This window comes from Puntigrus tetrazona, chromosome 13 (genome assembly GCF_018831695.1).
Source record: "Puntigrus tetrazona isolate hp1 chromosome 13, ASM1883169v1, whole genome shotgun sequence".
NCBI lineage: Eukaryota > Metazoa > Chordata > Actinopteri > Cypriniformes > Cyprinidae > Puntigrus > Puntigrus tetrazona.
The window spans coordinates 23,235,441-23,263,434 of record NC_056711.1 but is presented as its reverse complement, the minus strand read 5'-3'; the positions used below and the strand labels follow the sequence as shown (position 1 = coordinate 23,263,434).

The 27,994-nt window shown below is 38.9% G+C and overlaps 2 protein-coding genes across 5 annotated transcripts in view; one reads left to right on the top strand and one right to left on the bottom strand.

Annotated features, from left to right (window-relative positions):
* mcu (mitochondrial calcium uniporter) overlaps nt 1-14,626 on the bottom strand; it is a 59,487-nt gene extending 44,861 nt beyond the window's left edge. The window contains exons 1-2 of the mRNA XM_043255106.1: nt 14,438-14,626; nt 14,155-14,330 (exon numbers count right to left, since the gene is read on the bottom strand). Coding sequence (XP_043111041.1) covers nt 14,155-14,274 — 120 coding nt within the window. The 5' untranslated portion in view covers nt 14,275-14,330; nt 14,438-14,626. The remainder of the gene's footprint in view (nt 1-14,154; nt 14,331-14,437) is intronic.
* Nucleotides 14,627-24,917: 10,291 nt separating this feature from the next.
* The window catches only part of micu1 (mitochondrial calcium uptake 1), a 54,603-nt gene continuing 51,526 nt past the window's right edge, over nt 24,918-27,994 (top strand). For all 4 annotated transcript variants that reach the window (XM_043254695.1, XM_043254694.1, XM_043254693.1 and 1 more), the window contains exon 1: nt 24,918-25,071. The gene's annotated coding sequence lies outside the window, so the exon portion shown is untranslated. The remainder of the gene's footprint in view (nt 25,072-27,994) is intronic.

Sequence of the window (27,994 nt, the reverse complement as noted above, 5' to 3'; positions counted from 1 at the left end):
TTAAAGAATGTTTCACTTTGACATCTTTGTAAAAGTCCATGTGTTTTTGAAGAGCACTTGATCCACACTGTAGATATTTTCATAGAGCAAGATTCACAGAACCACAGTGAGGTATTGATGCAAGGCTACACAATCAAATCACTGCAAGAAGAAATTTGATATGGGCTTAGTGAGTCAATACAAGACCGCATTAGTCTGGGACTAACACTACAGCTGTATGTTAGAGTACACCTTGACAACAACCCGAGAGGCTAACTGCCAATGCTCTTAACGTAAGGTGTCAGTACCGACCAGCTGGCTGTAATATTTCACATATCACACATAAATGAAGGGAGAGTGGGTGCATTTCAGCAGGCTGAATTAGAACTTCCTGAAAAAGCGCTGCGTTTCCACAGCAACTCCATGGTGACTGGGAAAAGTGTGAGGTCATATGAGCTGTGAACGCAGTCTCTTCACTCGTTGCCCGTTTGAAAGCAGCTTGCCCTGAATGTTCATGCTTTCCTTCGATCTGCGCGTGGAACACTTCAGTCTAGATTTACATGCCTTTGTGGAAACGCCGCAGGCTCACCCGCCAAAGCAATTTGCCAGTGAAACAAATCTTTTGTGTGCATGTGTCTGTTTCTGGGCAAAAAAAATTGCAGAATCCTTTAAAACCTCATAGTCTCTCACCTTTTAAGTCCCTTTCCCCGTCACGTACTGGGTAATAAGAGGGAATCCTCAAGGATACCCTGGTGAATCAGAGATTTGGCCACTGAGGGATTCTGTCAGAAGCACTGATCTTGGCTATAGATCTGCTGTGTTGTTTTTCTCTTTTTATTGCTACCCTCATTTTTTCCTTTTGTTTCTCTTTTAGACCAAAAAAAATACCAATCAAGACTGCAGAGCTATCGAGAAAAATCCATTTTTCAGTACAGCACTTGAAACGTGATACACTTTGAGGATATGGAGCAGTAGAGAAGAGTGGTCCATTGCAACCCTCATGAAGTACGGAATAGTTCCAAATTATTTCAATGCCCTCTGAAACTGGCTGTTTTTTTCGTTTTGTTGTTTTTCACCCCGGGTTTAACATGTCGATGAGTTATTTTTTAGACTGTTTGGTAGTTTTGAATAACCCACTGCTGGGTCAATGCTGATGACCTTCTACACAAAGGTCCAAGCCTGCAAATGCTGACTGGCCTGCTGGTTTGTCAATGGTCATTGTGCCTCCCATTAAAAAAAAAAAAAAAAAAAAAAAAAAAAAAAAAAAGAAGACTTGTCTTTGTGAATAAATTTAGTTTCTATGTACTTGCATTCCTTAAATAGACTGTAGTTCTGTAGTTTCAGCCTTTGTCAGTAAATGTACAGATGTTTACTCTGTTACTGTATCATTATTATTTATAGCTTTAGTTGTACATTTAAACAGACTCAATGGTTTAGCCATTATGTGAAGTTCTATTGCACCCCTTAGATGACACACATTTTCTAACGTAACAATTTTTATTAAAACGATCTACACTTCCTCAGTTTCAGAATGCAGGTCGAAGTATATTGCAACAGTCTAGTGGTTTATCAGTTGCCAAGGAAACTTGATGTGATGGTTTACACCAGGATGACCCTCACACACTCTGTTCTGCCTACTAAACCCCTCTGAGAATTAACAGTTAGGGCCATTAATGAGTGTGTCAGGATTTTCCTTTGTGTTTCCTTTGTCTTATTTCCCTTGTGGCACACAGAATCACACACTGAAAATTTTGTGTTTTAGGGCTGGGCAATATACCGCATTATATATTCAAGTGCGTCTCGCCAGTAAAGCCGGTTGATTAACGGTAAATCTCCACCATCTGTTTTCAACTGGAGCAGCAGTTAAAACACTGAGCCGCAGATCGTTGAAAAGCTACGCAATATCGCGTTCAGTATCGCAAATGAATCACCCGCAAAGCTGAATGCGATATTGCGTAGCTTGTCAGTGATCTATGGCCGCTCCAGCAGCTAATGGAGATTTACCTCTAATCAAAGAACCGTCTTTACTGACGAGAAGTGCATGAATATGTGCAATATATTGCCCAGCCCTACTGTGTTTATTTTACTAGTCCACTAATTGTGTATAACTAAAGTCAATTGGTCAGCCAGTAAATGCCATATACAACACACAGAAGTCAACCTAACCCCAAAGCATTAACTAGTCGAGGAGTCCAAAAGTGTGCATGTTTAAGTGTTAGTATTTCTACCTACAGGAGCTTAAGCATGCATGCATGCACTGATTTTGAAATTAACCTTGCATCATGAAGAAGACATTCAAATTAGGGATGTGCTATAAAAAGTGTTTACAGACGATTAGATACTTTAAATGATAAATACTATATGCCATGCCAAAATTACCCACGGTAAAACGGTCTGGTAGATTAAACAGAATAAGCAGGCAAAACTGTGCATTTATTCATCCATCAGTGGTAGTGGGAATGCCCGCATCATTTCGACAGCACATAGCTGAAGCAGGGCTGCTGCAAATCTCCTGCTCAAGAGCCAAGGCTGACAGGCTGATCCGCAGCGCAAACTCCCCCATCAAACAGGCTGTTTTCCCCAGTGACTCGGTTGACAAACACCACACACAACTGTGCCTTAACCCCTACTAACCAAGGCAACACATAACTTAACGTCACGCTTGTAATTACAAAACCTGCTTTCATTTCCAGTTATGGTTCACTGTAGGGTCATGTACGGCCTTAAACGTAATGCATCGCCAAACAAATCAATTGTTTTACGTGCAGCTGAAAACAGTCTCCATGCCAATAATTATCCAGGATAGCATTTATCCCCTGAATTACCTACTATCTACTTGGGCAGGGTAGTGTGACAGATATTTATATTGCAGTATATCTGTACACAAGAGAGCAATAAAGAAGGAATAAAGTGAAATATGACTCAAACAAATCAAGACAAGAATTTAAATAATGTGCAGGTGTAAGCCCTTTAGTTCTACCCCCCTCGTTATTGCTCAGAGTGGGATTTGAACTGGCATTTCCTGCATGGGAGGTGGGTGAGCTAACAAGGAAGCTAAGATCCATACCCCCTAGCGACAGCCACTAGTGCCTCTCTTGAGATCAGGGGAGGTTTAGCAGTGCAGCTCCTACACTGGCACAGGTGTTCAACCGCACTCCCAGCTTCTTGAGTTTAGGGGAGTGAGGTTAACCTGCAAAGCTCTTAGAAAAAGGACTCTGTTAAGCCGGCACAGGCGTCTATATGCAAGGTTTGAAGGTGGAAATTAGATTTTGGTCATACTTCTCCAACGCTCAGTTCCAGACATGCAGTGTTGTTTAATGCTAATGCTAAATGCCAATTCAATTTGTATTAAGCAAATAAGATAAAGATAAATAATTGGCAATAAATATTTTTTTTAAAAACATTCATTTCATAGGCAAATTAACTTGAATCAAGCTCACTGAAATGAAATCTAAATGATGTAAATAGACAATATTTTCTGCAAGTTTCGTGTCAGATTATCATTTGGTGACATGCAAAATTTGCCAGTAGCAACATTGTTGGCATGGAGGTGACCTCTTGGGTTCATTCTTCGTACATGAAGCTGCAATGAACATTCTCGATGGATACTTCCATTCTGGTCCTGTTGCCTAACTTTAACATTATACCATTTTGCTACAGTTCTGAACATTTCTTCAATGAGGTCCAATGTGAAGCAGCATTTCCTTAGGGATTCTACAGTGGGACACCGTGCCAAACTGACCCAAAGGGTCAGAACATGGGAACATTGACTGTTACCACTTAGGGTTACAGTGTGGCTACAGAGTAGTGAAACAGTGAGAAGCTGAGTCATCTACATCAGGAGCACCATTGCTCAGCACAGACACACCGGCACATGCTGAATTAAGCATGAGAGCGGCACACAACTGCCCTCATTACCTCACATACTTTGGTTCAACCATGAGAGCTGCGTGAAGCACTTATTCTTATGACTCCTCATATAACATACAGTATAATGCAGAGCTTAGAAGGATAGTACTGAAAGCCATGTATAGTCCAGCAGAGCCCAAGGGACAATACTGGCAGTGCCTTCCTAGAGAACAATTAACCTTTGGCTACATGGACGTCATGAATAATCGCTTCTTTGAAAAGGCTTATGTGATTGTACAACAGCTAACCCATATAGGTCTGACAATTAGGAAAAGTGTTTTTAAAACACTTTCAACAAACCACAGTGACCTAAAACAAGCCCTATCATGTAGAGCAACAAAACCACCATGTCTTAATGACAACAGGCAAGTTAAAAGCTCCTTTCCTCTGTGGTGTCTTGGGACAGTGTAACATTTTTGTACATGGCAAACTTGCATCTTGGATCCTGATTGGAGGACCCATGTAGATTTGTGTACATAAGCATGGTGGTTTTGTGGTCTAGTTGACTAAACAGCACTTAAAATGAACATTTTTACAGTTAGCTTTGCAGTTATAATGGATGATGTTGGACGTAGGAGTAGTATAAGCTCTGGTGAACCAAGTTTTGTTTAAATGGGTCATCAGGTGCCTAAGTTGATATGATTCTTTAGGGTCATAACGAAAATTCTATGACATACTTTTGTTAAAATGATTCAGTGATAAGAGTGAAGCAACTCCTTTTTCCTCTTTTCACAGAAAGCCGTTTAAATTTCCCTTTAAATGCTAATGAGGTCTGCTATCCCCACCTCTCTCCCTCCGTGGAATGACACGCAGTTCTATGAGGGAAGTAAACTTTGCTAACTAGCAAATTATTAAGAAAGGCAATTTACAAAATTCATTCATTCAAAAAAATATGTACTTGCTTATTCTGGAGGTGGAGGTGAAGCTGAATCACGCGTGATTCGCGCTAACAGACACTTTTAGGTAGATCGGAGGACAAATTGTCAGACTGCTATGTTCATTATTACATCCAACATCAAAAAACCTCAATTGCTTAGGAGATATACATTAAGCTGAACAGTTAGCAGAAGCTAGAGAATGCAGTTTATAAAGATTTATATATGGAGATTCTTTACACAAACATGTCAATTCACTCCAGAAGGCCTTTATTGATCCCCTATAATCATCATGTGTAGCACTTTTTATGATGTGTGGATGCAGTTATTTGAGCTTCAAAATCTTAACCCCCTATTGCATTTTAACATTGTTTATACATTCAGAATTCCAAGTGTGAAATACTCAAGGTTAAAAGTGCAGGTTTAAAAGACGATAAACTAGCATTAAGCAGTGTAAAAGTCTGAGGCAGCATATTGTGCCGAGAACCATCCAGCAGATGTCGAAACGGATCTGGCAGATTAATTTCTGTCTTTCACAGTTTTGGCACAGTTTCAGCTGCACTCAAATAATTATACCATGATGCATGGTAATAAATTGTGACTAATGTATCACAACGTGTATCTTCATATCATGAGGTAATCGTGGGTGAATCTCGGCCTTATAACAATTTGCAAAAGGCAAGATTTCTGTCTTTGATTTTGCGCTCCTATTCCTAGTCACTTGAAGCTTACCAAAAAAAAGGAGCGCTATGCGACAAACTGTAACAGGGTGAATTCGAAGGAAAGTTTAGAATCTGATCTAAAGCATTGAGTGCCTTTGATTCTCCAATGACTACATTAAAGAAGCCACAATCTTTGACCGAAAATCATGGGTTGCCAGGATAATCAGTCATGATTCTCAGCAGTAACTTTAAAGAAGATGTGGATCAAAACTCTAGTCCACTACCAAGTTAACCCTACAGTCTAAAACATGCAGTAGACCGAACCCACAAGTCGTTGTCTAAGCTTTAGTTTTCCAAAGGTTAACAAATCAGACTGAAGGATGGTTTGCTTTTCTTGTTTTTCCACTGGGTAAAATTTTCCTCATTCTTTTCATTTCTTCCAATTCTTTTCATTCCTTCAGTCACCTTTCTCCCTGAACAACCTCCCCATTCCCCGACATGCTTAGCTTTCGTGTAATTATATTGATTTCCTGTTGTAATGCAGAGCTTAAGTGGACGTGATCAAGCTCCAGAGTTTGCCTCCCCTCCCATTCCCGTTTCACTCAATGGGGGAGGAGGTCGTGGTGCAGACAGCCCACCGAGAGATCCACGACAGGCCTGGCAGGACAAGGAAGTCAGATGGGAGCTTGCAGAGCAACTGTGTCCTTGGAATATCTGGGTCAAATACACGCGCACACACTTTAAAACCAAAAACACAAACAGAGATCAGATAGCCGGTATGAAGTCACAGAGAATCCTGCGGCTTCATTTGTCTACTGTATGCTGAAGAAATGGCCAGCCGAGGTAATCGACTAGAAACATAACATGGCAGCTGTTGAGCCAGTCAGAGCTGGATTGTTTGTTTCTGGAGGTCTAAGCGCTCGATGGTAAATCTGGCAGAGCGTTGTTGTTGTGGTAACTCATTACAGTGTAAACACAGATTTCAGGTCATCATGTGGACGCCCGGGCTTGTTTGTGAAAATTTAATTGCACTAATTAGCCAGTATAATATGCAAGTAAAGATTTCCCTTAACTCCTCAGTTAATGATTATTCATCTTGAAGCATGCAACCTTTGTCATTGTATTCTCAATTGACTAAAACAGGTTCAATGAACTTCAAATGTTCAATGATGACTTATAGAAGTTTTTAAAGCTCTTAAAGGGGCAGTTCACCCATTGTCACTATTTTATTGACCCTTACCTGTAGTGTTTTTTTTTGTTTTTTTTAACACAAAAGGATTGTTGAAGAATGTACCAGCTACTTTTATAGCTTTTATATAAAGAATAATGTGAAATTTATATCATCATCCAACACATATGACATCAAAGATATCGTAACATCAATGCAATAAGACCATACAAACTGTGCCAAGTTGGATTTTGAAACATGCAAGCTACAGAATGGGCAAAAAATTACTATTACTTGAATTTTGGGTTGTTTCCCACAAAATGATGATGTCAGTCTTTAGAAGAGGAATACAGTGCACAAGTTATATAGAGTTCTTGAATAATATGGAGCTCAAAAGCAAAGATCCTCATTAACTTTCATGGTGGAAAAAAGTCAGCATTTTTATGTAAGAAATGCAGATTTGGAGTGACCTAAGTCCGAGTAAATACTTATAATACTTTAAAATGAATTACATTACATTGAAATACAAGGCGTAAGCGTTTCACTCAAAGTGAACTATTAAAATGTCAACAGATCAAAACCATAGCAAGGTCATTGTGTGTCACTTCTCCACTTATTTCCCCCCAAAAGTTCTCTAAATGTTTCATTTTAGATTTAGGCACTTTTAAGCACTTTCTAATAATAATATATACTTCTATATAATAATATTCCTAATTAATTTCACATGGCCATTACATACAAAAAGGAAGGAAAAAGTAAAAGGTGGAAGGTGTCATTGGTATTTGAAAAGGTAAATAGCGGTTGTAATGCTATGGCCTCTGATAAGAGTGTCACAGGCTGGAAATGCAAATAGTTTAATAAAATAACCCCACTCAAAACCTCAGCAATAATATGCAAACATTTATGATGCAGTCAATGCAAATCTGTTAATTTCCTGATACTCTGTGCGGTCTACATGCCAAATAGGGAATTCCATACCAAAGGGATTTCAAGATTACTAGTACTATGATTTCAAAAAGCAGTGTTCGTGCCATACAGTAATGTTGCTTCATGTGTCATATTCATTTCTCGGTCGAAAAGCCTGTACCGACACCGTTTCAATGCAAAGCGAGCACACTGGTGTCAAAATATCACGTGTAATAGGTTTACTAACATTATTTACCTCTCTGGTATCTTTGTTCGATCCCACTTTATGTTAAGTGGCCTTAACTACTATGTACTTACATTTAAATTAATCATTCGTTACAATGCACTTATTGTGTACATAAATGTTTTTACATTTACATTTTACAAAATACCCATATTTAATTTTTGTACTTTTGTAATTACACTGTCGGCTCAACCCTTACGTCTTAACATATTAGTATTAGTTTACTTACATTCAGTGGTAATATTGGAAGCATTACAACCTAGTTATAGGCTAACATCTTTATTGAGTCTTTTCATTGCCAGTTTCACACTTAAATTCATATAATTAATATTCCATGGATACATTCGACAACATAAAAAAAAATCCTCCCTTAATATTTCCCACCCTGATGGCAGGGCCTAAAATCTCCTGTCTGCCAGGCAGGCAGTACTTTCAGATGCTCACATTACAGTCTGGACGGGAAGTTTATTTCCTAAACTCTTTTATGGTGCTCAAAATGATATACTACTACAAATCAAATTTCATTTATTGTTGTGCAATTAAACTGAAGCTGAATAATGAAAATAAGCAGAGGAGGGTTAATAACGATGTCCGGATATAAAAAGAAGAACGCTAAAGCAGGTGCAGAAGTGATAAAAGCAGAGGGGGTGCGGATGTACTGCTGGCACGCAGGTCGGAAATATGACCTTCAGCGACTAGAAATATGCATCACTGTGAACCTATAAACAGATATGTATAACGCTTAAAAAACAATTATCAACCCAGTAGCGCATTAACCGAACCTATAGCGGACGGTCAGCATGCTGCGTCCATCCGAAAGAAACTCAGATGACCTTCGTCTAAAAGCCTAATTTAGCTGATGCAGATCCTCAACGAACCGAAAGATTTGTTTTCCTGTCAAAAGTAATGACATTGCGGTGTGTCCAATATTCACCAACCAATCGGACGGCCAGGTTTCGTAATCGTGTGAGAATCTAGGGGAAACATCAGAGCAGAGGGGTAACCAACCGCCTCCTCATCCATCATCATATTACTCACACGGGCCTCCATTACTGCCTGCATTAAGCATGACTTGCACCTACGGGCAATAGGAAAGCACAGTGTGCTGGCCAATAGCAATGAGGAGGTCGAGCTTTCATGTAAGGGCACTTATACTAAAAGCAGCTCTAATAACCTTCAATATTGTCACCCAGAACGTTAAATACGCCCCCCTGTCCTTTCCACACTCAAGAACCGGCTAATTTTAACATACTTAAACTGATTATGTATAGATGGACCTAAAGTGAGGCACAATATCGCATATGAGGGGGGTCAGTGAAAAGGTCTTTCTTAAATTAAAGCTGAACTTCACATTTACCATAAGTTGTGTGATTTGAAATAAACTGAAACAGAATCGGTGGCTCTGTTCCAAAACCTAGTAAGCTGCCTACGAAGCATTTAAGAAGCAGGCAGATCCAAGAAGTCTCCATATTTTCGTAGAATTCATTGGATATTTTATATTGTATATTGTATGTTTTATATTGTATAAACCAACCAAAAATACCTCAAGCGAGAACATTTTTTTTCTATTTTTTTTATTGATTCAATGCCAAAATATTGGTCATCAAATTAAAATGGACTACAATTGGCGAAATGTTATGCATATTGAAGCGCTGTGCTGCTAGCTTAGCAGCATGCAAATGGAAAACTGCACTAATATCATTTGTCAAAAGTCTTCCGTGCATAAGAATGGGTCGAATACGTTCAACGTTCCGTACTGAATACTTTTCATCTACTGTTTTATGAATACTAAAGATTCCCACATTCTGTTCGGTCCGCTTCCATTGTATTAAATCTAGCTCATGCTTCTATTTATGAACCACATGAATAATTGGAATCCTTCTATTTAAACATACTGTGTTTATGCTTTCTGTGGGGAACGGTACACAGGTACACAATGCTGAGCACACACCTATATGCATGCAATACTAATAGTCTACTACAAAACTGCACCTAAGGATTGAGAATGATTAAAGGCACAACTGTACCAATCCGTAATTAGGTGCATAAGCATGAACACTGCACCAATGGATCATCTTTTTATTAGACATAAAGGAACAGTACTGCATAATTTGGGGCTTATTATGTCCATTTACACGACTGTACTTAAAAATGACCCTAATCTGTCTAATCAGCATCCATAAATTGTTTATTAGAAAAGCATAACTGACTATTCATGCTACCATTTAGGTAGAGAAATGCAAAAGCCCCAAAAAGGGAAGATATTCTTATCCATATGACAATACCAGACTCCATTAACTTTTATTTTACAGAAACGAAGAGACATATTTTTGTGTTCCACATAAGAAAGTAAATCATACACGGGCAGAACAACATCGCGGTGGGTAAATTATTACAGAATCATCTTTTTGGGTTAATTTGTCCATTTTTCACAACAATGACAACAAATGCCGTAAAGGGGATGAAATTGTAAAAATCTAATTGTTAATATTGTCAATACGATCATCCACCTTAAGACTGTCAGCGTTCCTACCATACCAGTGCTCTCTTTTATCAAGGTAAAAAATAGATGTGTGCCAACAGCAATCTGTAAGCATAACAGAGTTCCTTATAACAGATAGGAGAATGTTTTATGGAGCTGTAGAGACGGGCAGAACACACACACAGTAGTGTTCCACAAACCATAGAAATTAGACAAATATAAAGCCACAGGAACATGTCACATGTTAAGAAGCTCTTAAAACATTTTGTCGCTTCAGATACGCAGATGCTACAGCCTGAAACATAATTAAGAACTATCAGAAACTGGTTCAGTTCTGGGTTGCTATCTTGCCCCTGGCTGTCAAAAAGGCAGACGGGTTTCTGGAGTTTCCAGCTGGGACAAGGAGAGTTGCATTCTCCGGACGACTTTCTTTTGTTCCTGCTTTCAAAATCACTGAAACCGCCCACTCAGTCATGACAATAGTTAACCGGACCACTTAGACCCAAATTGGATTGATAAACTGGGAAGGGTTATAACTTCATTCAAATGTGTATTGCATTAAAATTACATTTATACATACAACCACAATCCATTTTTTATATAGTCACATCTTCCAAAAATGTTTAAAGTTGACATATTTCGATGCATTCAGGAAGTTAGTTGTTTTTAGTGTTTTATGATTACGGTCTATGCAAACAGACTTAATTGAGTCGATTGCTTATCAATAAGAAGCCATTGCTGGTATGTAATCATCAGTCCAAACACCAATAACAGACCTCACAAGTAACTGACGTCTTTTGAATGAGCATGAATAGCTATTATAACCGGAAAAAGTTCTTCTGATTTTCCATATGGCTGGAAACTAATGCTGCATGTTTCTTATAACATCTCTAAGGTATGCAAAAAGGAGCCGTTTCGTCCACTCTCTGAATATGCTCAATCCACTCAATAAACTCAATCCACTGTCCGGATTAAAAAGATGTGCTACTGGAGCGGACCGCGGTGATCAGCAGGGTTATCTACTTCTTTCGATGTTGCTTTGTTCTTCAGCGGTCTCTGTACTTGTCCGCATTCAGAAAGGAGACTTTTTATTGAACAGATTCAAAAGCAAGCCAACAAGAGTTAAGTGCATCCATCTCAGGAGCCTGTACGCAGAGTCAGGCTAAATATCTGACACCACGACTGGCATTTCAGCTAGTGATCCAAGAGGATGTTGTTCTGCCATGTCCAGCTAAGGTTCAAAGTGTTTTTAGACACTCAAAGCCTTGTTATTTCTACTGAAGTGCATAGTCCTTAGGGAAAACGGCTTTCTGCAGCAATTCGTTAAACACCTCACAGCTGTGCTTCGGAGGTTTATGATGAAACGGTGCTTTGAGACTTGGTGCTCGGCTAGCATGTGATGAACAGATGAAGGAAGCATGGCCTTGCTGTCAAGGACCTGTCACTGCAGCGTCTCAGCCGGACGGGTTTGCGCCAAGCACCGTGAGAGGCGACGCATGCTTGGTTCTGGGGAACACTATAAACGCCAGCAGAGCCACAAACATTGCTGCCCAGAGAGAAATAAATAGAGACACGCAAGATTCATGATCAAACTGGGACTGCTTAATCCATAGAAGGATGCGAGAGTCCGCTGGTGAGATGCGCTGCCAATCTGAGGGGTACGGTTCTGTAAACTAACAGATTTATTTGCATGCTGCAATCTCAAAGGTACTCAAAATACTAGTTTGAGTTCAGACTTTCAATTCCAAGTCACCTATAACTCTGGCAAGAAAACCCATAAAATCAACATGAGGTGTCCTAAGGAGACATCAGAGACGATACAATCAGAGAACATTCCGTGATTTATCATAGTTTTGTTTGATTACCAGATTTATAGATCAAGCAATTTAAAATATACCAATACAATCGGCTGCGGTTTTCGCATAATTATATTTCGTATAATTAAGAAAGATCATTATGCACCGCTCAGCGCATAATACCGTGTTATGTCCTCAATACATTTTTAGCTTATTGAATATTTCGCGTTTTTTAAATTTGTATCGTATAATCCAGATTCATGGGTTTTTTACAAAATAGTAAAATTGCTTAGCGTGTCACCTGGTACAGCACTGCACTTGATGCGGAGCACTCTGAAACACAAGTCACGTTAAAATAGTTTGCAGAAGCAAGTGAAAATGCTGTGGTTGAGCATACGCAAACATATAACATGTTATATATTATCTCACGTTTACTTTTTGTTTAACACTACTGGTTCGACATCAATACAGAATTAACCTCCTGGCATCATTCACCGAACATTTAGTTTCCGTTTTGCATATAAGGAGCAATGTAAAAGAATTAGGCCAAATCCACGATCAAATTCGTGTTTCAGATAAAACTACGCACGCTTTTAGCTATAAAAGTGTTGTGAAACGTACAAGAAGCAATGCGATATTGTTTGAGGAGAAATGCTGCCGCAGTGGCATTTTTCCAATGATCCAGCGTTAAAACAAATCAACTATGGACCAAAATGGTAGTCCAAAAACATGTTAATAAGTGCAAAGCTTGTAAGAAGATAGATAGATAGATAGATAGATAGATAGATAGATAGATAGATAGATAGATAGATAGATATGTATAATAATCAAAAGGATCACTGTACTTCCATGCTATCCATAAATGCTTATCTATGATCCCGCCCACTTGTTTATTTCAAAGACTATCACTGCATAACCATTAAGCTAAGTTTAAAAACAGCTATATCCTCATGGAAATGCCACAGTACTCTGCCAAAAGGGAACTCCTTTCCTTCCTCCTCAATTTTTCTCATATCATGAAGGTTGAACGAATCAAAATCCACGACGGTGTCTAAAGGCCGGCCAGTGTGTTTTCTTTCCAGCTGACGGGCTTCCAAACATGCTGGAGCGCCATTGAGCAATGCGCACTGGAGTTTGCTCAAAGGAAAACCCACAGGCTTGCCGCTGGAAACGGGAAACACCCGCAGAAAGGAAGGGAGGGGTGTGTGAGTAAAGAGGAGTGACATAATTAAACGGAGAACTGAAGAGGACATGCATGCCCGTGAGGGAGCGTATACTTCGTTTTAGCCAACAATGACTGTACTTCATACGAGCAGGGGGCGTCACGCATTCTTGCGTTAGGTCTGCGCTGTTTTTTTTATTTGTTGTACCGAGTACGCATGCGTCGGACGTTGCGTTGCGTTTTTAAGACGGCGCGTCAAGTTAAGAACAGTTCAACTTTATAACGCGTCTTGAAAACGTTTGAACGCAACGTCCTGTGTGAACGCAAGAGTCCTGCCGCACCGTCACTCTATCTCTCTCTCTCTCTCTCTCATGCACATACACACAATCGGACACTGCAGTGAATCACACACAGTCAGTCCAGTTCTGCAAACCTTGAAAGAACACGCTTTGCGTGCTTTAAATTGCTGTAGCGGTTCAATGCCACGTAATCAATCAGGGAGAGCGCGCGATGTGCCTCGGAGTCCGCGTTAAAGTTGAGACCACTGTTGCTTTCAAGGTTATCCTGGAAGAGAATGCACGGAGCCCATGCGCCACGAGCGCGTCCGATTGCACGCGTGCGATTCTGTGGCATACATGCAAAGTTCAAATGTAATGTGCATACCACGAGTCAAGCCGTGACACGGGCTGTACGTGTGTAAACGCCTCCGGTAAACGGGACGCCTCGTATAGCTCGACTGAAAGTGCACTGGTTAATGATGCAGCACTGCTGATCATCACTGTGCAATGCACGGAAACATTCGATGCGGACAGAAACGTCCCAAAACACTTCCTTGGCGGGCTGTTTTTATCTAACCCTTACCAGAGAGAGGACCCAGCCCCCTTATCTCTCCCTTCACAACCCTCCCCTTGTCCAGCAGCGGCGGCGGTAGCGGCACCCATGCTCGGTTGGTTTCCATTCCGGGGACTCACCGTTCTTGTGCTCTGATGATGCCGCTGTGAAGAGACACCGAACGCGGGGAAAGCAGAAGAGGCTACGGCTCCGCTGCTCCGGGACAGGAGGAGGACCGATCTACACACTTTCGCAGCCATCTCTGGAGTGAATCCCGGCCGAGAGAACGCAAGTGCTGCGGGCGAACCGACTGAGACTGTTGGAGGAAAGGGAGGGGAAATAGGAAGGGCTGCTGGGCTGGGCTAATATTTCATACACACACACGCAACACTACACACAAACGCGCAGACACGTATTTCCTACCCAAATGTTTCACGAGGAGATTGCTGTGCTTGTGCGATCGAAGCAAAGCTCTTGTATTTCTAACGAGTGAAACTCTGACACAGTTAGACGGTTATATCTCATAACACACTCTGAAATGTCAATATAAGGAAGTCGTAGACTGAAATACCACGGTCTCTAGGACAACATGAAAGGAGCGTTTTGATTGGCCGTGCGGTTACCTGCTGGCACCGCTTGGAACTCTTTTCGTCCAATGAGAAGACGCGCAATTCTGTAGTTTTGACAACTTGAAGAGAAGGCTAGTTCGACCAATCGGAGAGCGCGGGACGCTCGCGCTTCAACGTTCTTTCTCTATGAAGGAATAAATAACATTGAACTCTTTATAGGCCTAATGTGTCTATATTTAACTCGAATTATAAAAACACGAAACTAAATATTTAACGTTCTAATCTCTAAATGGTGTATTTGAGAGAGTTACGCATCTGTTCACTGCGGAGATAAGCCAGCAATTACTTGGTGGTCACCTTGTCAGACATAAACAACACAACCCTAACATTATCCTAATATTACTATATTCAGACGCAGCATTCCAGGATAAGAAGGCGTAAAGCCACAATTCTGCTTAACTTCCTGTTTCCAGAGTTGCCTTCTTCTGATCTAATTTTAAAGCAAAGACGTCTTTGATATCTCACAATCCCGCGTGTTCCTTTCCGTGGTTGGGTTAAAATAAAGACGGCAATTGCTTTGGTGGTCAGTTTGTGTGTAAATTTGTATTTCTGTGACGTTTTGCACTTTAGATGTTATTTCTAGCAAGAAATCGGTGTTACAGTAATTAAATATTTCTTTAGTTATCACCGAAACACATTCTGTTTTGTTGTAGATCATTAAGCTGTTACGCTGCCTCATTCAAAAGCATGAGGTGCCTCCTTGCAAAAACGCTGCCTGCAAAGTCATTGCCTGATAAGACAGCAAGTCAGCTGTCTAGGCTTTCGGACGCAGCCATTATTAACCAGACTTGGGTTGCACCAATGCAACTGTAAAGTTCAGATCAATTAGAAAAATATTACGGCAACAGGCTTTCGCGGGGTACTTCACACTCAGAAAAAGTTACATCTTGACTGATAAATTCAATAAACAATAAAACGTGTCTTAAATCATCTCCTAGGCTACCTGACGTTCCATAGTGCCACTGTGTCACTATGCCATTTATTCTCGCTTCTTGGCAACTGATCCATCCTGTGCATTATATAATTATGTCTCTATTATTAGTCTGTCCTTCAAACGGTTCTTTGGAGTTATAGCATGAGAAAATGGCAAACCACATTTAATATACTCTGTCAAGGCATCTAATCCACTTAAAGCAATAACACAATGCACACTGAAATTCAATCTACTGGCATATGCATATGCTCCTCCGAGGCCTTGCGTAGGGCTAGTTGTTGCCGATCTCGAAAGGATCACTAAGCAGCCAAACACAACTGAGGCTTCCGAATCACGTGTTTTTGTCTGTTCAAAGGTTGCACGGTAGGTCACACCCTGCAAACTGTTGCTACAAATTCCAGCGTTCGACCAGTGATTGGTCCACAACATATAAGACTCTAATGCAAACACGCCGTAACTACTCCAAAACATCACCAGTCAATACAAAGCACCATTTTAGCATTGATCTGAACCAGTGGCATTTATTTAGTTTGCACAATGACAGATGACATGGGTTTTTACTTTGGGATTGCACTATTGTTTGCATAAACAACTTCTTCAAGAATCTTCTTAATGAATCTACCATGTCACTGATTACCAATTTTACGTTAATCGCAAACAACTGCCTATATTCTAATACTGATGTTCAAATATATCAAATACTTTACTATTATCTTTGAACAGGGTCGGTCTGCTGGGATTTGTGTTACCTTTGAGCCTTGGCTCCTCTCAAGGTTTCTTCCTCACCCTTAAGGCGTGGTTTACTGCTTTTTTTTTTTAACTGTTTTTATGGCCACAATAAATAAAAGCACAAAGAAATAAGTCTGATTATGGCATTTAATTTTGCTTTTTCATTTCAAACAGAAATTGTAAAATGTATCTTATTCAATCAATAGTACTCAGTGGCATCATAGCATCAACAGTTTTTTATTAAAATCATATGTTACTGAAAGAAATGGTTCTTTTATGGAATCACTGTGGCAACCTTTTGCTATCTTTATTTTTAGGTGTGTGGTCTTAATGTTTATGGGATTTGGTGCAAGATTAGGTAACTAGGTTATATTACAAGAGCTTTTAAGAGCTAATAATTTTGAGGTACTTTTGAATTGTTTGGCAATCTACATCAATTTGATACTTTTTGAAAAGTGTAAAGAGCTTAAACAAACAGAGCCTATTCCAATCTTCACTCAAGTACCTTATTAAATAAATCTCTAATAAGCTATTAAAGCTGAATCTTTGAAATAAGCAAATATTTCATAACAAAAAAAAATGGCTGGATGGATTTGGTCAATTTTATTGCATTCACTTTAACTGCAATATATTTAACGGTAGAATATTTTCTTAAATGTTTCGCAAGGAATTGTTGTACCCCAAAAGAGCTTTAAAAATGACTTTAGCTCGTATAGCTTAAGATGGGCAAGTTTATTCTGTCATGTTACTTGTTTGTGACATTGAGATTGCTAAACAAAATCCTCTGCTTATCTTGAGACTTAATCTGTGCAAGAGTAGAACCAATTGAATATACAGATGGCCATAGTTTTGGAGACAGCATGTGCGTTCAACAGCTGTAAGGCTTATGCAGTTCGTTGATTTGAGCCACGTGATTGAGGCTAAAAAAAGAGACCTTTTTTTTTTTAAATTCTACACCTGTTGCTGAGACAGACCTCTAAAGACCTGCTGGAAAACATGGCTGACACCCTGATTCTCTGCCTACAACTCTCTCGGAGTCGCTTCTCTGTTGCCATGGGAGATCATCGGCGCATATTTGAACCGGTTCTTGTCAGAACACCTCAGGAGTCTTATCAGTGAGTCTGCATGAATTACAGATGAGTCAGGTGAACTCTGACAGAGATGTCAAACAGATAAAACAAATACAAGCTCTGTTCTTAACAGGACAATCTGGGCCCGAGTGATCCAGTCATGTCAAGGGGTTAGATTTAGCTGACACTAAGTCCGAAGGTATACAGCCAGTAGTCAGGGACTTGAGATCTGAAGCATGTGGGCTGACTTGAGGTTAGCTCAAAGAACAAAAGTAAACAGCTGTACTCTCACTCGTCCTTTCAGATAGAACACAACAGCAGGAAGCGGTACAAAAGATTTCCTTAAGGAAGTACCGGGGCTTGTAAAGCAGCAGAATAGTCTCAAAGTATTACAAAAACAAACAATGTGCACGTTATAAACTCTGACAGATAAAGGGAGAGATACTACACAAAAACTGCCTATCAGAGAGAAAAGAACCACCAAAATTCAGTATGCAAAATGCTTTAAGAAGACAAATCGCAATTCCGCATGCATATATTTTGATGATGGCACTGCAATAAATTACATACTACTCCCGGTTTACTCATTAAAATATTTTATTGAAATCATTTCCCACTTAAACTTATATAAATCTAACATAGAAAAAAAAAAGAGTGTTTAGAGTGGCATCTTTATGAGTATAATAACTCCCGTGCATTGTTGCTTATAAAACACTTATTACATTTGTCTATTTGGAAATATACTCATCCTGCTCTCAGATACATCTGATTGGTTTATTGCTTTAAAAGCGATATTCACACTGGAAACCTTGCACATTCAAGTTACACATGTCTGCCTTAAAAATTAATTAGTGAGTCACATTTGTCTTTAAGCATGCAACACTACTTTAGATCTGGCAACACTGCTAACCGCGCAGCTTTACGCACTCTTTGAATTCAGCCAAGAGTTCAGGGGGTCAGTCTACTGACTTGACTAATGGGAAAATGTCTCTGCGCTGTGCCAATTTTCAGACGCACGAACTTGAACAAACCAGTGAATGATCAATGCGACTGTAGTTTTACAAATAAAAAAAATGTGCAGATGGCATGCAAGAACGCATCTTGCGTGAACGGCAGAAGGCTGAAATGATCTACAAAGAGTTTGAGCGCAGTTTGTCTGCGGAGAGGTCTTTATTGCACGTTTCCTTAAGGAAACAGAAGTGCTTGCAAGGCGACCAAAGAAAGTTTATAATTGAATGTTTCAGGTAACCGTAACACCTGAGACCAAGTGGTTTGGATAAATGCATTATTTTAAATGAGGCAGGCAGAGAAGAAGAAAAGGTTGAGTATAAGGTAACCAATTTTCATAGTTGCTTATCAGCATGTCTATTGTTAACAATTGTTAACAATGCAGCGCATATTCTGCATGATATATTCTGCATGACAAAGCATTGAGGCGAAGTCAGGGTTAATGGTTTATTAATAGAAAATTGGACTTTAAAAAAAAGCGTGACCAAATATAATGTTCTAAAGGAATCATTTAAACAGATTTTATAAAACAATAAAAAGAAATAAAGCACTTGAAGAACTGCTTAAACATGGTGCTTGTTATTCAACGCCTCATTTCAAGGTCACGTTTCAGGAACACAGTCAAGTCTAGGGAGGGGACATAAGGCCTGGTAACCACAGCGACACGAAAACATTCGTCAGCATCTGATGAATGTACCGCTCCCAGGGCTCGGAAGCAAATCGAGGGAGAAAGGGAGTGAGCACCTGACACCCTTCACTAGCCCATATGAAATATTCATCCACACCACAGCACAAATACTCGGATGAGAGAATTGAACTATTAAAGGGCACATATTTCCATTCATTAGACTCTTAGTCGCCCGAACTCCACACCTGATGACTCGGCCCTCCTCTCATGCATGGCAGAATGTTTCTCTCTCTCTCTCTCACACACACACACACACACACACACACACACACATACACATAGTGACTGGACAAGATAAGCAGAAATCTGAACCTGCATTACTCGTTCTGTTGGAACTATCACACACACCTGATTAACAGCATGTAACACGAGTCCACTTCTTTCATACACACATGCAGATGACAGATATAGCCAAAGCAACAACATCATCTGTACGTCCGTGTCAACAATATCGTGAGGGCTCTGCTTTTTCTGGGTTTAAACCTCTGTTTAAAGGAATAGTTCACTCAAAAATGAAAGTTTTGTTATTAATTACTCATGTCACGTACATGATCCTTCAGATCCTTCATCACCCACTTCACAAGGAGTGTGACTTTTAGCCTGTCTCTTAGCTTCGAGGTCATCTAGGTCAAATCATTTTAACATTTGTGTGTACTTGTTTGGGATGTCCTCACTTACATAGTGAAATAATACAACAATACTGCACTAGTGAGGGCAATTTATCGGTCCTTAGTAGTTAAAAAGCCTCGGGCAAGACATGTTTTGATGCAAATATAGTGTAAGGGTCGGTTTAGTGGATAGGGGTTGAGTTAAGTATAGAAAATATCATTAAACTGATATAAAAACAATGGAAGTCTATGCAATGTCCTCACTAATGTAATGAAACAAACGTGCGTGTGTGTGTGTGTGTGTGTGTGTGTGAAAAGTGTGTTTTTTGTTTACAATATCTAACCTTTCATTAAATAAAAATCAAAACGAGGTAATATTATTGTGAAATAAATGTTTATATCAAATGAATTTTGAATACAATTATTGGCACCCCTAGAAATTCTTATGAGTAAAATATCTCTGAAGTATATTCACAATTGTGAGCATTCTAGGATGATTAAGAGCATGAAATTATCCAGCCATGGATAAACAGAAAAGTATAGAGTTTCACAGAAATATGAATAGGAGGGAAAGCAAGGTCCAAATTCCCTTTGTCATCCATCACATCATCCAGGGAATACACAATTTCCATCATCAGGGCGATAATTAAGAATTTCCAATAAACATAAAATTGTACGAAGAAGAGGACATGGCTGTATCGTCATGAAAAATGCAGCATTTTTAGCCCATGTGTAGGATTTGTCTGTGTGTAGTGGCTCTAGATGCCTTGACTCCAGCCTCAGTCCACTCTTTGTGAAGCTCCCCCAAATTCTTAAATGGATTTTTCCTCACACTCCTCTCAAGGCTGCGGTTATCTCTTTTGCTGGTGCACCTTTTCCTACCACACTCTTTCCTTGCACTCAACTTTCTATGAACACGCTTCCATACAGCACTTAGCAATGAACTTTTGTGGATCACCCTCCTAGTCTTCTGGACATCTGTCAAATCAGCAGTCTTCCCCATGATTGTGTAGCCCACTGACCCGGAATAAAAGACCATTTAAAGGCTCACGAAACTGTTGCAGGTGTTCTGAGATAATTAGCTGATTACGCCGCGACACCATTTCTTTCCGATATTGAACTTTTTCACAATATTCAGACCTTCTGAGACACAGAATTTGGGGGTTTTCATTATCTGTAAGCCATAATCATCAAAATGTCCAAAAATAAAGGCTTGACATATTTTACTCTATGTCTAATGAATCTATATAATATATGGGTTTCACTTTCTGAAACGAGAGAAAAAAGTATAGAACTTTTCATGATATTAATTTTTTTTTTAGATATATCTGCATATAATGTATATGTATATATTTAAATCATGTATCATGTATATATTAAAAAAAAAGTTATATATTAAATATTTATATTATTTATACCCCAGTCTCAAAAAAAGTATTTGAATCTAAATATTTAATGTAAATATATGTAAATATGTTTAAATATGTTTAAATATATATTTACACACACACATATATAAAAAAGTATCATGACAGCACTAATATATATACATATATACATAGAGTAAATATGAGTGGTGCTTCATGTTGTTTTAGGTTTCTAAGTCTTTCTGTTCTGTTAGATGGTTATTTACTCGCCGCAGTCAGTGTGGTTATCTGTGTTTTTTTGTTAACAGCTTCTACTGGTTTTTTCGAAAGCAACTTTGTCTAGATGCAGCGGGCCGCTCGGCAAACGTTTCAAACAAGCATTTTGTTTACGTTAGAAATGACACAATACTGTCATTGTTGCCACGCGCATTTTCCTGCGATAAAGAAAAATGGAAAGCATTAAAAACAAAGAGATGAGGACACATACGCTGCCAGTAAGGCTAGCTTGGTCACGCTGTAGGCGTATGATCTGAATAGGTCTATTGTAATAAAGATGAATTTGCGTGCAGATATGATCGGGGCCACCGCTCTGTGCCCATTGTGATTACAAAATAGCATCCTCTCTGATCTTTCATGACCGCCTCCCCTTCTCCAAAGAAGAAGAAATGGATTTATCAAAACTTTGTTCCATGTAAATGCAGCACTATAGCGTATGAAATGTCCTCCCCTCAAAAATCAATAACGATATGTTTAAAACCAAGCCGATCTCTTTTTCTCTCCAGAGAAAAAAGGCCCTGATTATAAATATGATATGTACTCTTTTTGACGCTGACCCGTAAAACATCATGTTTTATTCTAGCTTAAAGTAGCGGCCTAGAAGGTCTTGGCGATTAGGAGGGAGATTCTGTCAGTCTGACAGAAGAGAAATTGGATATGCTGCGAGAGCACTCAACAGATCAATGACATTTCTTATAGACTGGAATAGACTTGAATTGAAATATTGCTTTAAGTCACTCTATTTTACATCTCAATGACTGTACCACTGGCGACTAGTTGGATCTGGACTAAAATACACTTAGAAATTGATTACTGCCACCACGGAGACGTGTATGGAGATTTATAGAGATGCAAAAGGGTTGCAGAGAAGTGAGGTTAAAATGAGACACGTCTCGAGTCTGGCTCCACTCTCAAAATTAATGTGAGAGCAGTCAGTGGCCTGTGGTTATTTCTGAACAGCCGTGAGACTTCTGCATGAATAGACTACAAGTCTTGCTCTGCCAGGCTTTTGACTGCAGGCATAAAGTCTGGTCCTCTTTACATCGAAACATGTTTAAATATCTTCCAACGAAATCCATTTTTAGACTTTGAATGCGGCTAATGCTAACTGCAAGTGCAACAAAACAATGATTACATGATATAAATATATTTGCTAATATTTAGTTTATTCCTACATATACAATCTCATTTTCTCTATGCTGAGGTAGTAAAAAAGGTGTTTTTGATGCATTTATTTTAATGAAAGTACAGTAAAACTATGTTGTGAAAAATAATGACGCTTTCATATGGTATCATTTATTTTTTAAATAAAAAAGATTTTAAAACGTAACGGCAAGAAGTCTTCAGTGTCACATGTTCCTTCAGAAACCATTCTTATTGGCTGATTTGTGGCTCAACACGGTAAACAATTCACAAATATTTCAACTTAAAAACCTATACAAGTCATTCCAGTTACAAAGTTGTTTTTCAAAATAAATACTAAATTCAAATTGTTCAACTTATTTTGATTAGTTAAAGTAATCAACTAAGTAAAAACATAAGTTGCCATGACTTAATAACTTAATAACAGTATTTTTTAAACTGTTTCTTTTGAAAAGAGATGCTTAACATTTTGTGGAAAACTACGTTTTCAGGATTCAAATTGAGCATTTTCAAAAAAAAAATAAAATAAAATAAAGCATTTATTTCAAAATAGTAACATTTTATTAATTTAATTTGTCCTTTCTGATTTTAAAAAAAACATTTATTAAAAAATTGTCCTCAAAAAAAAAACTTTACAAAAACATAACCATATTGAAACATAGATTATTGACTTTGGCCAGTAAATAACCATCTATATCTAATTTGATATCTAATCTATTTAATATATATCTAATGAACCTCAGGTCGATTTTTTGGTCAAATTGTGCAGTCACCTGCCAAGTTAAGACTTCATTGATTGTCTGTACTAAAGTTAAGGTTATAGGTTAGTTTTATTTGGTCTTTACTAGCTACCATTGTATGGTAGCCATTATTATATCAGTGAACCAGCAGTTGTTTGCCCAGTGTTCAACTTGTATATATACAAACTATACTCTATCTAAAATATATAACATATACTATGTATAGAATCTTTGATGTCTTGCAGGCTAACAGTGGCTTTTTGTGGGTTACGGCAACAAGTGAACTCTTTATAACCCTGTGACCAAGCCAAGCTTCGCACAGACTAAATTATAATCCACATTTAACTTCAAACAATCTGGACTTCGAGAGCATCCAAAATAAAATAGTTTGCATAGACGGATCCTCTACGCACCCAAGCTCAGATCCTGTTTCACGGCCGGTTGATCCAGGGAGGAAATTTGCCAAAGACAGTCTATTTTGCAGAGGGAGTACGTGCGCGATAACACTAGGAGATGAATTACAGCGGATAAAACAGCTGAAGGGAGGGGAAAAAGAGGAGGACCGAAGAAACAAGGAATTAGAAGAACCTAGCAAGTTCAAACATGTGGGAGAAAGACTTTCAGAAATGTGTTCTATTTCTGGTCCTCTTGTGTTGTGCGCTTTGGGCATAGACTTTTGATACTGAGCCATCTCCGTCTGCGGGAGGGCTGCTAGATGTTTTGAAGTGGCAAATTAAATCGTTCAGTTGAATATCCAGCCCCGCACCAAGTCAACACGGACGTGTTTATGACCAGGCCGTGCTGAAAAGATCAAGTCATACTGCCCTTAAGTTGTTCAAGTTGTTAGAAGGTGGCTTAGACAAGGTGGTCTACCAGCTTCACCCACCTTGACTTTGGTTACTCCTGCTGGTTGTCTAGCTGAGCAGTAAGTTTAGTGCGTTAAAAAGCCATTTAGATTCCATTCAGTGCTGGTTTAGCTGGATTTTCTGGCAAGGTGACACCCTATTTCTGACAACACACCAAAGAAAAAAATGTGGTTTTACAAAAAGGTGACATAACACATTTCACATAATACATTTCTAGAAATAAATCCCTGGATATTCCATGTCTGAGCATGAGTGCGTGTGCAAAAGAAGAGATTATAAAGGGCGAAAGGCTTATCTTAGTCATAGTACCTAATTTAATGATGACTCTGATTTAACTATGCAATTTAATGTTACGTAAGTATTGTCTGTCAATTAAGAAGCGCACACACAGCAAGTTTCTTTTACAAAAATAGGCTGTATGGTGGTTTTATATAAGTCTAGCTTACAATTTATACACTTCAATTTTTTATTTATTTATTGCAGTGATAAAAAAAGCAATTTTTAGCTCCCTAAAGAACTGCTGAATTAACAATTTCCTTTCCTTTTCCTTAGAACGTAAAAGAATGTTAAGTACTTTTGCTCAAATCCACTATAAAGAACTTTCCGTTTAATGTAAAGGTTCCGTTAATATTAAAGTTTCTTCATGGAAGCAAATGGCTTTTTAAAAGTGTCCCATGGTAGGTACATGTATTTTGACTCATCTATTTGTCTGCTCCAACCACTTCTATTAACACTTACACATTTTGACGAAGTTTTTCACCTCGCCCAAGAATTCTTGTGTTTACAAACAGAAGGGAGTTTATTCCCCGCAGATGAGATGCGTTGAGGAGGAGGAGGAGGCTCTTTGACGTTCGCTGTGGGGTGTGTTTGCGCTCGGCCTCCGTAGACGCGGAACTTCAGCGGAGACTGCCGTTAACGGAGAACCGGAGGAGAATCTATAGCCTTTGTTGAAGAAATCTTCCGTGCAGGACTTTAACTGAGATCGCCTGAAGTGTCAGAGTGAGTATATGATCAGACCCAATCACAGCTCCACTGACGGGCGGAAAAAACGCAGGAGCTAGCGAACATATCCAGCGTCAGTCTGTCGTAACATTGCTGGGCTGTCTGTTTGCGACCGATCGTGGGTGCGTGACCGTACCGCAGTTGAAAACTGTATGATTACAAATATCCATGCGATCTAGACGTCTTATAACATATCGCTATTTAACAGCGAAAGGAAGCAGTTAAAGTGTGTAGCTTATGCTAACGCTTCAGCTGGATAACAACACGGCTCATCCACATGCACAGCACTCTTGCTCATTTTTAAGAAACTCTGGATATTTGGAAACTCTTATATTTGCCGAGAAACACAGTTTGTGTTATACTTATAAAGCAGTGCCATATTTGTTCGGCAGGTTTTGTTTTTAGCCATTAAAAGCATTATTGACGCTTTTGTTGACAAACGCGTATGTTCAGACCGTGTTATGAATCTAGCTGTCATGTCTTGTGGTAATAATACTATTACATTCCTCTTCTCTCTCTTTTTTTTTGCGTTCACATGGTAGTCAGGGGTAGTCTGTAGTAACTTGTATTTAGGGTAACTCATTTCTATAACAGTTTGTACTGATAAACCTCATAAAAAGTTACCTCATAAAAACTCTAGCAATTTGTCCGACTTTGTTAGTAGCTCTTTTTGCCTTCAGAACTGTTGTAACGCTTCATGGCCTGAATTTAACAAGGCCCTGGGAACGTACCTCAGAGGTTTTGGTCCGTATTTACGCGATGGCATGGCGTAGTTGTTGCAGATTAGCAAATCTCCCATTTTCCCACATGTCAAAGGTGCTCTATCGGACTGAGATCTTGAGGGCCGTTGAAGTATAGTGATCTCGTTGAGAAGATTTTAGCTTTGTGATATTATCCTGTTGAAAGCAACCATCAGGATTGGTGCACTGCTGTCTTTAATGGGGGTGGATAAGGTCAGCAGCAATAGGTAGACTGTGGTGTTTAGTTGTTACACAGAGAGTGGCAAGAAAATATCCCCCTCAAGACCACCAGCCTCAAATTGTTGATTCAAGGCAGGATCGATCCATGTTTTCCTGTTGCTTAGGCCAAATCCTGACCCTACCATCCGAAAAAAAGACTGATCATACCAGACAAGCTTTTTCTGAACTTATATAGTCAGATTTGGTGAGTCTGTGTGAAGCCTCGGTTCTTAGAGGGTGGGAATGGCACCAGGTGGGCTCTTCTTCTGCTGTTCTTGCCTTTTTAGAAAGATGAGATGAAGAAAGTATGGGTAGTATTGTTTGTTAGCTCAAAATTGAACAGATTCTACAAATAACGTATATTATTCAGCATAGTACACGCGTCCTTAAATTTGCTCTGGGTTTAAAGACAGTTGGACTAAACTTTGCTTCTAAAGTTAAAAAGTGCTTTCCAGCGATGATCAGTGAAGAGAATGGGGTTTGAGTGTTTTGTAGGCTTTTACTGAAATTAGAAAAAAGCAAGCTTGGAACTTAACCTTTGCGTTTTACATTTATTCATTTTAGCGGATTTTATCCAAAGCGACTCACAAATTAGGAATACAACAAGCGATTAATTAAAATTGCGGCATTGTGGCCTTTGTTCTTATTCCAGGATTTGATACTTAAGGTCAGGACTTGTTGTAGGATACTTGTTGTAAAATTAAAATTTCAATTCTGCTTATTGATTTCTATGTGCGAGAAAAGGGGCTGTTAAGTGTATTCGTCTTTGAATAATTCATTCGATAGATTCATTCAAAAACACCGATCCAATAATGAAACAAATGATTCTTGAGTGTGTCATATTGAATAATTCAGTGCATATATTTCATGACATTTTGTTTAGTTAGTCTCTAATATTTTTTCTTCAGTACGGTGAGACAAACAACTCTTAATCGAGTCTAGTTTTTATGTAAACACACTGGGATCAAAACTGGGAATCAAATTTTAAAGCAGAATCGGAATTGCAATTGATGCAGTTCAATATTCACAATACCCAACCCTATAAGTCATACTCCAACTTTTGAGAGCATATTTTGACTTGTGGTTAACTAGTCTACTTATGCTGTAGTGTTGTTTAATCTATTTCAAATGTATCTAACATTATAGCTTTTATGCCATCATAAACTGGCTTCGCTATAAAGGCCTAAGTTATTTAAATGTATAGTTAATAAAATGTATAGTAAGCAATTCACATAATATTTGTAAATTCATTTTATTTCAGACATTTTATTTAAGGTCGTTGCACACTGAGTCCAAATCTTTTGCAAGTTAAATAAACACCTCACTTTTTGTTAATTTCATCCATCATAAAAAAAATAATAATTTTCATCCGTTTTCGCATCGGTAACAAGCAGTTTGATAGGAAAGGATGACAAATGCAAAAAAAAAAAAATGTGGAAATTGCATACAAGCATAACTTATATCAATGACCAGCAATGATTAAGACCGAAATCTCCAAAACTCCAAAAATGTAGTTCTTCGTGCTCAAATCATTGTATTTGTCAGGCTAGTCCTATAAATGCACATGCAAGCAAACAAACAGCGGATACCTACATTCCAACATTTGACATATTAAGCGTTCTCAATTTTTTTTTTTTTCAAATGATCCTTTTTTCTCTGATTGTCATCAGAGTAGTGAAATTTTCGTACCGCGGGGCGATGTTCTGTGAGCTCAGATAATTGCAGCCTGTACCTTGAGGATATATAGACAGGTTCGGTGCATCGAAAGCTTATTTTTACTTCGCCTTGTTCGATGGCTAAATGTAAATGGGATCGCTGCAGATAGGGACAGTGCGTTTCGCAGATATCTCCTCGGCTTCCTTTTGCACTGTAAGAAGCAATGTTGGTCTTCAGTCAAGTTTGTCCTCGGCTGTTTGTGAAGATGGCCCTGCCGGTGCAGCGTCTGGCAGAACCTCATCCCA